The following is a 13,197-nucleotide window of genomic DNA, read 5'->3' as shown; positions in this document are numbered from 1 at the left end:
ATTGCTTCTACCTTTGGCTATTGTGAATAGTCTGCTACGAGCATGGATGTACAAATATCTCTTCAAGACCCTGCTTTCAATTGTTTTGGATATATATGCAGAAGTGGAAATGCTGGATTATATGGTTATTGGTAATTCTACTTCTAATTTTTTTGAGGATCATACTGCTTTCCACACCATTTTACACTCCTGCCAACAGTGCACAAGGGTTCCGATTTCTCTACATCTCCACCGTCACTCGTTATTTTCTGTTTTATTCATCCATTCATTGAGTACCCACTATGCCAAGGCCCTATACTTGGTAGAAAATGGGGCTGCCAAGATACTGAGTCCCAGTCTCAGTCTCCCTGCTCTCAGGAACTCAGAGGACAATGGGGGAAATAGTCATGTTTCAGAGATGGATCGAAATGCCAGGTGACAGGCACCTGATAGAGATGGGAGTGAGGAATTATTTGGGGAGGGCTTCACAAACATTCACAAGCTGGGTGTTAAAAGGTGAGTGGGAGGGGGTCAGGAGGAGGGGCAAGGGGTATCCTAAGCTGGCAGAACAGCACAAGTAGCTTCCACGATGGCTTCCACGAGAGCCCCAGTTATTTTTGCTTCCTGGTATTCATACTCTTGTATGATCCTCGTACACACTGAATAGGGCTGACCTGTAAACCCAATAGGATATTGCAAAAATGGCGGTGTGGGACTTCCGAGGGCACATCATAAAAGAACTTTGGCTCCCTGCCTTGGTCCCTGTTGGATCTCTTGCTCTAGGTTAACTCAGCCACCATGTCATGAGGACACTCAAGAAGCCCTCTGGAGAGTCCCAAGTGAGGAGGACCTGGAACCTTCTGCCGGCTTGTCATATGAGAAAGTGCCACCCGCATGAGGAACTCATCCTCCAGTCCCCTGGAGACTTCAGATGACTGCAGCCTGGCCAACATCTGACTACAACCTTCTGGAAGCCCACCCCTGAGGCAAAACCACCCACCAAGACCCAAAAAGCAGTGAGATAACATATGTTTACTGTTGTTTCAAGCCATAAAGTTTTGGAATACTTTGTTACATGACAAGAGATAACTGATACAGCTAGAAACATGAAAATATTTGGCATACTGTGGAAATGGTGCGAAATTCATTGAGGCTGGCATGAGAAGTCATAGCCAGAAACTTGAAGTTTAAAAAGATGTCTCTGGCCGGACGTGGTGGCTCAAGCCTGTAATCCTAGCACTCTGGGAGGCCGAGGTGGGCGGATTGTTTGAGCTCGAAACCAGGAGTTCGAAACCAGCCTGAGCAAGAGTGAGACCCCGTCTCTACTAAAAATAGAAAGAAATTAATCAGACAACTAAAAATATATAGAAAAAATTAGCCGGGCATGGTGGGGCATGCCTGTAGTCCCAGCTACTCGGGAGGCTGAGACAGAAGGATTGCTTGAGCCCAGGAGTTTGAGGTTGCTGTGAGCTAGGCTGATGCCATGGCACTCACTCTAGCCCGGGCAAAAGAGTAAGACTCTGTCTCAAAAAAAAAAAAAATAAATAAAATAAAATAAAAAGATGCCTCTGAAACACCAACGTTCTCAGTAAGAGTGGGCGAGGGTGCCCTCTGGTGGAGAAAAGCGTGCTTAGCCATTCCCTTCTCTCCCCACGGCCGTTTCTGCAGCTTGTTCTACTCAGCGCTTCCACCTAGTACTTCTCCAAGGGCCATGTGAGGTTTATGAGTCAATTACGAATATGTGGGCCATAAACACACTTACTTATAGATGCAAAGACTAACCTCTGAAAAATGTCAAGTTATGGAATTAAGTATCCTCTTTGTTTATTTAATTTTCTCCCTTAGTCTCTTCTACCTGTCTGCTACCCAGAGGAAAACATCAGTAGCAACAGGAATTGAGGCCAAGAGGGAAGACTCAGAATGCTGGAGGAGGGAAGAAGGAACTAGAAGTTGATTATGCAAAATCAGAGTTTGTCTGGTTTGTCTCTAATCACCAGGGGAGGCCTCTGTTCATTGATGTTGGCCAAGACTGTTGTCCCTTTCTGGTCTTTAGACCTTCTTGTATCCTCCAATGTTCCCTGAAAATAATGTCTAGGAGTTCTTGAGTAATACCTCTCAATTCTACAGCTGCCGGAATCGAAAACAAACACTATCACTATCCACAGCTAGCCTGAGGCCAGTGGTCCAGACAGACGCAAGGAGGAGGAATTGCAAAAAAACTAAAATTTAACTTTTCAGTAAATTACTGATGGTAGAATTTCAGGTAGTTAGGACATTGAAGAAAACAATTTTCTTCTTTCTAAGAAGGGTGGAGCCTCCTTGGCTCAAATGCTACATTGTCCAGAAAACTTTCCCCATCTCCTCTCTTAAATGAAGTCTGTCCCTTCTCTTTGCTCCTACTTTTACTATAGGGCTCCCTGCTTTGTATCGCAGCTGAGTCAATTCGGTGTTGCCTATTGAGCTAAGAGCCCGTTGAGGGTAGAATCTGCTCCTTGTCACAGTCATCATTTTAAGAAATGGGCATTGTTCTTGGTCTTTTGTTGAAAGACATGTGGATTCTGCCCTCCAGGACGAAATTGACAGGCATGCATTCATTCAATGAACATTTTTTTTTTTTTTTGAGACAGAGTCTCACTGTGTTGCCTGGGCTAGAGTGCCATGGCGTCATCCTAGCTCACAGCAACCTCAAACTCCTGGGCTCAGGTGATCCTACTGCCTCAGCCTCCCGAGTAGCTGGGACTACAGGCATGTGCCACCATGCCCAGCTAATTTTTTCTATATATTTTTAGTTGTCCGATTAATTTCTTTCTATTTTTAGTAGAGACGGGGTCTCACTCTTGCTCAGGCTGGTTTCGAACTCCTGAGCTCAAACAATCCGCCCGCCTCGGCCTCCCAAAGTGCTAGGATTACAGACGTGAGCCACCGCGCCCAGCCTCAACGAACATTTGTTGGTATCTCCTTTGCACTAGATGCTGCACACACAGAAGTTAAAGTCAGTTCCCTCAGGACTCTCACAGTCTAGAGAAAGAAGGAGCTGCCAAGTAAACAGACAGTGACTTTTTGAGTGCTGGGGTGGGACAGGCCCATGGAGCCAAAACAGAAGGGCACCAAATCCAGATAGTGGCTGCTGATGGGGGAGATGTCAGAGAAGTCTTCAAGAAGGGGTGAGATCTGAGCTGAGTTTTTTTTTTTTCTTTTTCTTAGTTGAGTTTAGAAGGAAGAATAAGGAAGGAAGAATAGCTGGCCAACCAAAGAATGTGGGGAAGAATGTCCGTAAAAAAGCACAGCAATGGGAGAAGGTGTGACACATTCAGGGAACTTCCAGAGTTAAATATACCAGGCTTTGGTTTTATCCTGGAGGTCACAGAGTGCCAGCAAGACAGTGGTTTGAGAAGGATACAGAGTGTAGGGTGGTGGTAGGGGTGAGGCTGGGGGAGGTGGGAGGGGAGATGGCCTCCGTTGGAATTCAGACCTGGGGCCAGGTCAGGAAATGGAGAAGAGGGGTCTTCACAGGCTATTTGCAGGAGAAGACCGAGAGCCTTCTGGAAAAAAGACTGATTCTAAGTGGGGAGAGGCAGAGTCCTGCAGACAAGCCTAGCCCAGACAGAAAGCTGAGCTCATTCCTCTAAGGGCTTGTGGGGGGATTTCTGGATATAGCTTAATGGTGTGTGTGAGATTTGGATCTGTCTACATTTTGGTCCTTTATGAATTCTTTTCTTTTCTTTTTTTTCTTTCTGTCTTTGCTATGTGAATCAGAACCTTTATGGATGCTTGTCTGACTTCTGGGCTAGGAGTGGTGATGTGAAAGGGTGGAAAAATCAGTAGGTGCTCATGCTGCGGGTGGAGAAAGATTTCTCACGCAGAGTTTAGGATATAGGGAAGTGAACGTTTATTTATTTTCCCAAGAAAGAAAGAGAGAGAGAGAAAGAGAAAGAAAGAAAGAGAAAAGAAGGGATAAGGCATGGCACTGAAGAAAAGATAGAGGGTAGTGCTGGCAGTTGAGGAAAAGCGGCTTAGTGTTTAAAAAAGCTAAAAATGGCTTTCCCCCCTCTGCTTCAGCAGACTGATAACAGAAGTGGCAGCGAAGCTGTTGCAGGTGTTCTTTATTTTTTCTTTTCTCTGTGAGGCTGGCTTATCTGAGTCCTTGGAATCTGGTCCTGGGAGGAACTGAGGCAGAAAGTTTGTCCCCCTATTGTCTGCTTAAGGCTCTTCAAGGCTGAGAAAATGACACTCTTAGAGATAATGAGTTAGGCCACAGGTGTTTTAACTAAACGAAACAAAGGGGGTTGTTGGGTTGTGAATTTCCTCTTCAAAGAGGCAGTTATGTACTATTTCCCTTACTTTCTGTTTGATAGTTTATTTTCCTCCGTTAGGTTATTATAAGGCCACCTTTCATGATGTTAGGGCTTTGAGTAAAACAATAATAATGATTGCTAACAATTTTCAAACACTTATAATATGTCAGGAATTTATATCTTTTAGCTCATTTAATTCTAAATACAGCCCTATGTCAATGTTACTACTATGATTATCCTCATTTTATACTTGGAAAAACCAACCAAGCAACTCATCCTACCTTGTAAGCTCTCCTACCTTACTCATGTTGGGACTGGCACATGCCAGGTAATTTTAAAAATTGACTACATCAGGGAGCTATTAAAAAATACCCATATGGTGTAAGCATTTAATTTCATTTTGAGATAATTGTAAACTTATATGTAGTTATAAGAAATAACACAGAAAGATCCCATATACTGTCCTCCAATGGCAACATCTTGCAACCCTTTTTTACAGAATGCCCACTATGTGCCAGGTTCTGGAGACATTGATATGGGAAACATTAGGTTAGAGAGCCGTGACAGTGACTGAGATCCCAGGGGGAGAGTGTCTGGAGTCAGAAGGAAGGAGGGTGGCACACAGCAGCCCCAGCATTGGAGGGCAGGAAGAAAAGCTCCAAGGAGACCTTGAAGGTAGGAGGAAGGGGAGAGGGTGGTGTCACGGAAACTAAGGCGGATAATAGTAACAACAAGGAAGAGTGTCCAGTGCTCCAGCAGTCACCTGAGAGGGGGGTTGGGAAGCGTCCATTAGATTTAGCAGCCATGACGTCACAGGTGAGCAGGCAGGTAGCCCAGTGGTATGGAGGGAGGCAGGTCTACAGTGCTGAGGAGTGAGTTGGGTGAGGAAGCAGAGGCAGACAGCGCTGTGTAGCAAGTCTTCCCACTAGCGAAGGAGAAAGGGGGTAAAGTAAGGTTAAGGGAGAAATTTTTCATGAATTTTGTCTCTAGGATGAGGGAGATGAGTCAGCGAGAGTGAAAATTTCAAGGCCCTTAGGACAGAGCAAAGCCCCAAGGAAGTGAGAGGAGTAGGAATTTAGAGCACAGCTGAGTGCTGGCGGAGGGGCGGGCGCCTGCTTTTCTGAAAGGAGATACATTCGGGAAGAGATGCAGATAAAGCTCTGGCTGTTGGGAGAGGGAAGTGATTTCTTCCAGTTGGGGCAATGCGTGAAGGTGCGCAGACATTGGAGGGAAAGGAGCATTTGAAGGTAACAAGGGAGGGGTTCAGTTGGCTGAAGTTAAGAGGCACCAGAAGGAGAGTAGCAGGGGATGAAGCCAGTAGATGCGGACTAATGGTTGGGGGCACTGGGGTCAGATAACACATGTGGTTCAAATGCCAGCTCCTGCTTATTAGCTGTGACATTGCAGGAGTTCCTTAAAATGTCTCAGATTCCTCATCTGTAAGATGGCGATAACCCTAACTGGGGTGTTGGAGAAGGTAATGCCTACAGAGAGCTTAGTCCGGTGCCCGGCGCCTCCGCACACAACGCCAACGTTATTATTAATGCAAAGAAAGCCACGGGTGCGTGTTTTAGCAGAGATTAACTGGGCCCCACGGAGTGAAGTGGAACCAACAGGGAAAGGCCTGCACAGGACCTTGTACAGAGCAGCCACTCAGGAAGCAGCCGCGCTCTTTGCTGGGCATCGGCATTCAGGATACAGTTTCTGCCCTTCCTGAGCTCACAGTCCCCAGGGCGTGACGCTGAGCCAGCTAAGTGCCGAAACTGGGAGGAAAGAGGATGAAGGCATACATTCTTCAGCTTAGTGTCTCCACAATTGTTCTCTGCTGGATTCATTTAAGGCGAGTCGGGGCAGCGAGGTGCACGGTGGCCAGACGCGTGCTCGCAGGGCTCCGCAAGGTTTTGCGAAGCGCGGTGCTCGGGAACAGCGCAAACTCAGGCCAGGAGCAAGCCCCGAAAGGCACGCAGGCGCAGTGCTGACGAGGGCGCTCACCTGTGCTGGAGTGGGCGGAGCTAAACCCGGGGCGGGCGCGATGACGTCACGGCACGCCGCCGCAGAGCGATTCGCGTCCCGGAAGCGGCGTTGGCGGAGGAGTAGGCGGAGGAGATTCTCGGACCTGCGACTTCCGAACGGCCCCGGGAGGAGGCGCGGCGTCAGGGTGGGGCGGGCCTGAGGGAACGTCCGGGGCCCAGTGGCCCTACCCTTACCTCCTGCCCGTCCCTGTCCCTCGCCCCACCGAGCTAGAGACCAGGTAGGTAAGGTGCCACTGCTCCCCGCCCCGAGGTCTCTGCTGACCGTGCGAAGTCGGACGCCTGGACAAAGCCGGGCCGCCACCTGCCAGCCCAGCGACCTTGGGCGTGGCCTGGCCTGTCTGGGCCCTCATTGGGCTCCCTGGGCTGCAGAAATAGTGGTCCAGGCACCTGCCGGCGCCGACCTGCTTCGCACCTTCTGAAGCTCCTATCTCGCGCCCGCCCCTGGGCGCTTTCGCTGTGGCTCGGCCCGCGGGGATTTAGGGCTCCCAGTGGCCCCTTTGTCACCTCCCTGCCAGTAGGACTGGTTTAGGTTGCTGTTCGCCGAGGTTCTGCCCCCTCATTTCCTCCTTAGCGTTTGGTGTAGGACTTTGGAATTAGGAAAGAGCGTGAGCGTTCCTGTGGGCTCTCCTCATTAGAGAGGGGAGTGAGAATGGGCGTTCTGGAAGGTGATGACTGCCCCCTGGGCACGTATAGCCCAGGAAGTTGTTGGCAACCCAAGGAGAGGACGGGGGCTGGGCAGGAGAGAGCAGGGGAGTTCTGCTGGATGGTGGTTCATTCACTCATGTAGCAAGCATTTATTAAGCACCCGCTGTGTATAGAAACAGTCGTGAATATAGGCTAGCTCAGAGTTAGGAGGGAAACTGGCAAGAAAGGGAGTTTCACTTTGATGTGATAAGTGCTATGGTAGGGTGAGTATATGCGTATTCCAGAGGGTTTTACTGTCCATACTGGGGGAGGGGTTGGCAAAGACTGCCCAGGACAAGGGACTGATGTTTAAGCTGATTATCTGAAGGATGAGTAGGAATTAGCCAGGTAAACAGTGGGAGAAAAATATTCCAGGGCATCATTTCTCTTGAGACCATGGGCTGCCTCCCCACCCCATCAACTATATGTGCTTGGTCTTTGTGGTTTATACTCTTGATGAGTCTGTGAGGAAAAGATTACTGGATGGGGAGTCCAAAGAACAGGATTTTTTTTTTTTTGAGACGGAGTCTTGCACTGTCACCCAGCTAGAATGCAGTGGCATTGTCATATCTCACAGCAACCTCAAACTCCTGGGCTCAAGTGATCCTCCTGCCTCAGCCTCCTGAGTAGCTGGGACTAGCAGTGTGCACCACCACGCCTGGCTAATTTTTTCTATTTTTTTTTTGGTAGAGGCGGGGTCTTGCTCTTGCTCAGGCTAGAGGATTTAGATGTGAGTAATTCACTTCACCTTGCTGGACTTCAATTTCGTCCTGTGTGAAACGGGCATTCCACATGTGGCCCTGCCTACCTCTCAGATTTATTATGGGCACCACATGAAACAATGCAAGTAGAAGTGTGTTGGGGACTGGAAGGACAATGCAAATGTCAGGAATTATTATTGTTACAGGATGCAGACATCAGAGCCTGAGGGGAGTGGGCTAGAGGTGAGCCCCAGCATGATGCCTGAGGCTCTCCCAGAGCCTCCACCTGTCCTTACCAAGTCTCCAGCATTTGATCTTTTCAACTTGGTTCTTTCCTACAAGAGACTGGAGATCTACCTGGAACCCTTGAAAGATGCAGGTGATGGTGTTCGATACTTGCTCAGGTACAGACTTTGTGGAGTTGCTCTGGTCTGCTGTGCCTTTTGCTTTCCTGCTCTGTAGTAATGCTGACCATTTAGACAGTGGCTGGGCTGTCCTTTCTGCCCTAGTGAGGAGCAGTTCTGGGAGGCCTGTGGGACCTCTGGGTTTATCCAGGCTGACCTTGTGTCTCAAGCCCAGTCCTGAAAGGCAGGTACTGGGAACGATCTGGCCCTTCAACAGGGTTCTTCTTTGTGACTCTGTAAGCACCTACCTCAGGACTGTTGAACGGCCTTGAACATCAGACCTTCTACAGCTTAGAGCAGATTTTATTTTTTTCTTCTCTCTGAACATTAGTATAATTAATATTAAAATTAGGATATAATTTTGAACAAAAGTTGGGGAAATACAAATACCTATGAATAAGTAGGTACCATTTTCACTAATCCTTTGGGATTATGGATCTCATATTTTTTCTCCTATTCTGCTTTGATTTTCATCCTCTGTAATTTTCTTTTTTCTCCTTTCAGTTCACTTGATTTCCTATGTTAAAAGTATTTTAAATTACAGACATATGGCATCCCACTCTCCAAATACTTCAGTTTCTGTCTCTGATTAAGGGCATTGTCTTTCACAATCAAAGTAACATCATACCTAACAAAATTAACAATTCCTTGATACTATCTCATACTCAATTCATATTCAAGTTTCCTCAGTTTTCCCAAGAATGTATATCATGTATAATCAGTTCGGCCAAATCAAGTTCCAGTCTAGGACCGTGCATTGTATGTGGTTATTGTGTTCTTTAAGTCTTTTTCAATCTAAAACAGTCTCTTCTTTCCTGACACTGACTTGCTGAAGAGACTGAGCTGACTATCAGGGAATTTCCTACCTGGGTTTGTTTGGTTACTTCCTCACGGTGCAAACTGGAAGTTAAAGGTTGGATTAGATTCAAGTTAGAAAAGTTTTTTTTTTTTTTGTAGCAAAGGTAAATGTTGTGTTCCTAATTGCATCAGGAGCCACATAAAAACCCGGTTGTCCTAAAGAGCAGAGGTTCTTAACTTGGAGCCTGCGAGTGGGTCTAAGGGGTCAATGAATTCCATAAAACTGTATGTAAAATTGTGTATATGCGCACATGTGTGTTTCTAGGGAAAAGCTGCTAGTTTTCTGGATCCAGATTCTCATGAGATCTTCAACCCTGTAAAATGCCGAGAGAGACTGGTAGGAAGCAGGATGAGTCAGGTTAACCTTTAAGAGTGCAATTGCTATTGAATATTCATCCTTGCTTCAGTCTGGAAATAGTGGGCAGCTGTTCATTAGCTCTCTGACCAAGGCCCTATATTTTTCTTGTTCATTCCTTTAATTTATGGCAGTATCCCTAGAGATGAGCTAGTTGCTTTTTCAAACCTATGTTCTTTACTGTAAGATCATTGGCTCTTGGTGAAAGGGGTAGGAAGATGATATGAGAAGGGGTTCTTTTTTCGTTTTACAATCCCAGCATGTGTGATCAACCAGCTGAAATGCACTGTGGTCTTCCTTAGGGGAGGGGCTCTGCTTAGGGCCAGGGGCTTTCCTTAGGGGAAGGACTTTTTCTGTGTGTGTGTTGCCCTTTTGTGGCAAAGCACAAAAAATATATCTCTACCTTCTCCTTTTCCTTTTCTGGTTTATAGTGCTTCTTGACACACTAACGTGTTAGGGTTTTTCCATTTTGTGGAATTATTACTAGAAATTGGAGGATGTGGGAGGATTGTTTAAAGCTGGATGGGGAAGGAGCGTTGACCGAAAAGCCCCCAGGACTCTGTTGTCTCTCTGCTGCTGGGAAAGGGAGCACTGGTCTGTGAAAGTAGCCGTAGGATTAGGAAAGAGGATTTGACTTTGAAGAGGGACCTAATCTTGGGCTCTGGCTATTAGGTCTGAAGCTAAGAGTTGCAGTAAATTGTTAAGAGAATCTCTTCTGGGATCAACTACTCTGCTAGGTGGGTCTCCCAGGACCAAAGTGTCAGTGAAGACATTTGATAGAAGGGGAGACGTTTTAAAATGAAAATGACTTCAGTGGTGGTGTGATGTTTTTGTTTCTGAGAAGGGATTGGCTTTGGACCTGGCTTTTATTTTGCTTTTACCTTGGTGGCTGTCACCGGAGGTTCTGAGGCCTAATTAGGGTGGTACAAGTGGAGTGTGTTGAATTTCAGGAGAAAAGCAAAGCTAGGTCATTTGGTTCCCTCGCTCATAATTTTTATCAAAAAGTAAAAGCCCCACATAAATTAGTTCCCCTCATTTATAACTCCAGTTTAGAGCACAAGAAAATCCATTTACATTTTGAATACTTTGCTTGCAAGCAACTTTTATCTGTTTATTTTTCTGATTTGTCTGTCTCTCCTCTGATCGCTCACTTTTTATATACTGACACTGCCCCTAGAATTTGGGTGTCAGTTGCTTCATTATTATGTCTGCACTCCTCTTTGCCTACTAAATGTCCCTCATCAGGGACTAAGCCAGCAGCATTTGCTTGTCCTCAGCACCCTGGGACTCTGGTTGTCTCTCATCCCCCTTGGGGGCTCCAGCGCTGCCATGTGATGGGGGTGATGGGGGAGCTGCATCTGGGTTTGGGTCCATCTATTTCCGTGTTTTGCTGACAGAATGCTGTACCTTAGTTTCATCTTCATTTTTTTAATATAGTAAAATAAAATTTTTATCATTTTTTTCTCCTTTTGAATTAATGTATGTTCAAAATAAGCTCTCAAACTCTCAAAATTACAGATATAAGAAGATAAAGTCACAAATGGGGTCAAAAAAAGTCCACAATTTGTTCTTTCTTGATTTCTCTATTAGACGAATTTTGTGCAATGATTATACGTTTTTATGAAATTATAAAAAAGAATAAAGGAAAATATTAAAGAAAAATATCAGCTTTACCTCTTAAGCAGAAGACAACCTTAGAAAACACAGGTTAAGCAGCATTACCTGGTATTTTATAAATTCTTCCTTTTGGAAGAAAGTTCTACATGTGTTCTATGTCCCAGGAGGTGTCCCAGGTGTCCTCCTCTTCTGCCGGGGTGTCCTGCCTGTGCTGCCCCGCCTCCCCTCCCCAGCTGGAGGAGCAGTGCTCTGTAGTGACCAGGACTCTCTGTGTTGTAGGTGGCAGACGCCTTTGTGTTCCTTGCTGACCTGCCTGGGCCTCAACATCTTGTTTCTCACTTTGAATGAGGGTAAGAACTGCTCGCAGGGTCCAGTGGCTTTGTGAATGAGTGTGGGGGAAGAACGCTGAGATGCAAGACGCGGCCCTGCGCAGGGAGCCGCTCTGGCCCTGGAGCTGGCGCTCCTCCGTGTCTGCCTGGTGCCAGAACACAGGCTCCAGAGACCAGGCCGAGTCGCCTGTTGTGACCTCAGGCACATTATTGAACCTCTCTGTTAAGGCCTAATGTTTCTCATCTCTAAAGGAAGGATAATAACAGTGCTTTCCTCCTAGAGTATTTGTGAGGAATGAGATAGTTTGACATTTGGCATAGTGCCTGACACAGAATAAACAGCCAATACATTATAGCTGCTATTATTATTGCTTCCATCTTGACTGATTGCTGGTACATTGACCCTTTTCCATTTTGGTTCCCAAGCTGATTGAGGGGTCGTTTGGGGACATGGCATGGGGTAAGGGGACTAGGAAGATGAGCTGTTAAGGGATGTTTGCCGTATCTGTTGATTCCTCTGGTTCAGCAAGTGAGCTGGCAGGAGCTGCTGGACAGTCACCAGCAGCGAGGAGCCACAGGAAGCCTTAGAGAAAGAAATGTGGATGGTAGGGGTCTAGGGGTCCTGGGTAGGAGTGTCTCCTGCAGACCTTTTATTATGATGATGTGACCCAGACCTTTCCCTGGTTGGAACTGGCAGATAGCTACAGAAAAAGCCAAACCCCTCAGCGGAAATGAGTGGAGGGTCTGGGACAGAATGTTCTGAGGAGCTGGGCCTCTATTCATGTGTTCTTTCTTATATTGAACTCATTTCTCAAGTGTCTCCTTTGTTTCTCAGGGAGATAAGGATTCAGCAGGTTGAAAATAAATGCAGTTCACACATGATCTCATCTTCTGTTTCTTAGCTGGACTCCTCTTTGCTTGATCAAAGCTTCCTAGGATGTTAGATTTTTCTGAATATACTCCCAGAGTCAGTCAGTTTATAGGACAGATGTTTAACAAGCATTATGGGCCTGCTGCTCTGTTGCTTGCTATTGGGGTACTATGTTACATGGAAGAAGTTCCTTCTTTGAATTTTATCTCAGCCTCACCATTTCTCAATCCACAGTGGTCTGTGGTCTCGTAAAAGCCAAAGGAAAGGCTTCCATCTGCCTTAATGGCCCAGAGATCCTCATGTCGGTCATTGAGAGCTGCCAGCATCGAGACTCCAGCATAAGCTGCCTACTGTGTGCTAGCAGCATTTTTAGATGTATTAAAAACAAGGCTGAGACTATAGCAGTGACCAAAGAGACGAAGTCCCAGCTCTCAAGAGCTTGGTTCCATGAGTGGAGGAGACAGTGAACATGCCCACAATCTGTCGTATGGCGATAAGGGCTGAGGACAAACGAAGCTAGGTTGAGGGGGCTGGAGAGTGGGCGTGAGATCCCGTGTCATACAGGGATCAGGGAAGGCCTTCGGGTGGTGGACATCGGGGTGGGCAGGCTCCTGGCCCATGCTTGCCTGTGTCACCTGCAGTGTTCTTGGTCCCGTAGGCGCATGGTGCTCAGTAGGAGCCCTGGTGATTTCAGTGCCCGCCCTGCTGGGCTATCTTCAGGAGGTGTGCCGGGCACGGCTGCCCGAGTCTGAGCTGATGCGGAGGAAGTATCACACGGTGCGGCAGGAGGACCTGCAGAAAGTTCGCCTGTCTCGCCCTGAGGCTGTGGCTGAGGTGAAGAGCTTGTAAGTATGGAAGAGAGGTCATGGAGGTGGGGGCACAAGCCCATTATGACAATAATAGCAGCCTCCACACTGTTTGCTGTGTGCACCCGGCATTGTATTCGGCAAACCACAGATGTTATTTTATTTATTTATTTTTTTTGAGACAGAGTCTCACTCTTTTGCCTGGGCTAGAGTGAGTGCTGTGGCGTCAGCCTAGCTCACAGCAACCTCAAACTCCTGGGCTCAA

General features: G+C 46.9%; 1 protein-coding gene across 5 annotated transcripts in view; it reads left to right on the top strand.

The window, feature by feature from the left end:
- The first annotated feature begins 6,333 nt into the window (after positions 1-6,333).
- Positions 6,334-13,197, top strand: part of ZFYVE27 (zinc finger, FYVE domain containing 27) — a 21,259-nt gene continuing 14,395 nt past the window's right edge. For all 5 annotated transcript variants that reach the window (XM_012654514.1, XM_012654512.1, XM_012654513.1 and 2 more), the window contains exons 1-4: positions 6,334-6,525; positions 7,899-8,096; positions 11,206-11,276; positions 12,785-12,971. In XM_012654514.1, coding sequence (XP_012509968.1) covers positions 7,900-8,096; positions 11,206-11,276; positions 12,785-12,971 — 455 coding nt within the window. In that variant the 5' untranslated portion in view covers positions 6,334-6,525; position 7,899. The remainder of the gene's footprint in view (positions 6,526-7,898; positions 8,097-11,205; positions 11,277-12,784; positions 12,972-13,197) is intronic.

Source organism: Propithecus coquereli, unplaced genomic scaffold (genome assembly GCF_000956105.1).
Source record: "Propithecus coquereli isolate 6110/MARCELLA unplaced genomic scaffold, Pcoq_1.0 Scaffold440, whole genome shotgun sequence".
NCBI lineage: Eukaryota > Metazoa > Chordata > Mammalia > Primates > Indriidae > Propithecus > Propithecus coquereli.
The sequence above is the reverse complement of the archived record's forward strand: the minus strand, read 5'-3'. Positions and strand labels throughout refer to the sequence as shown.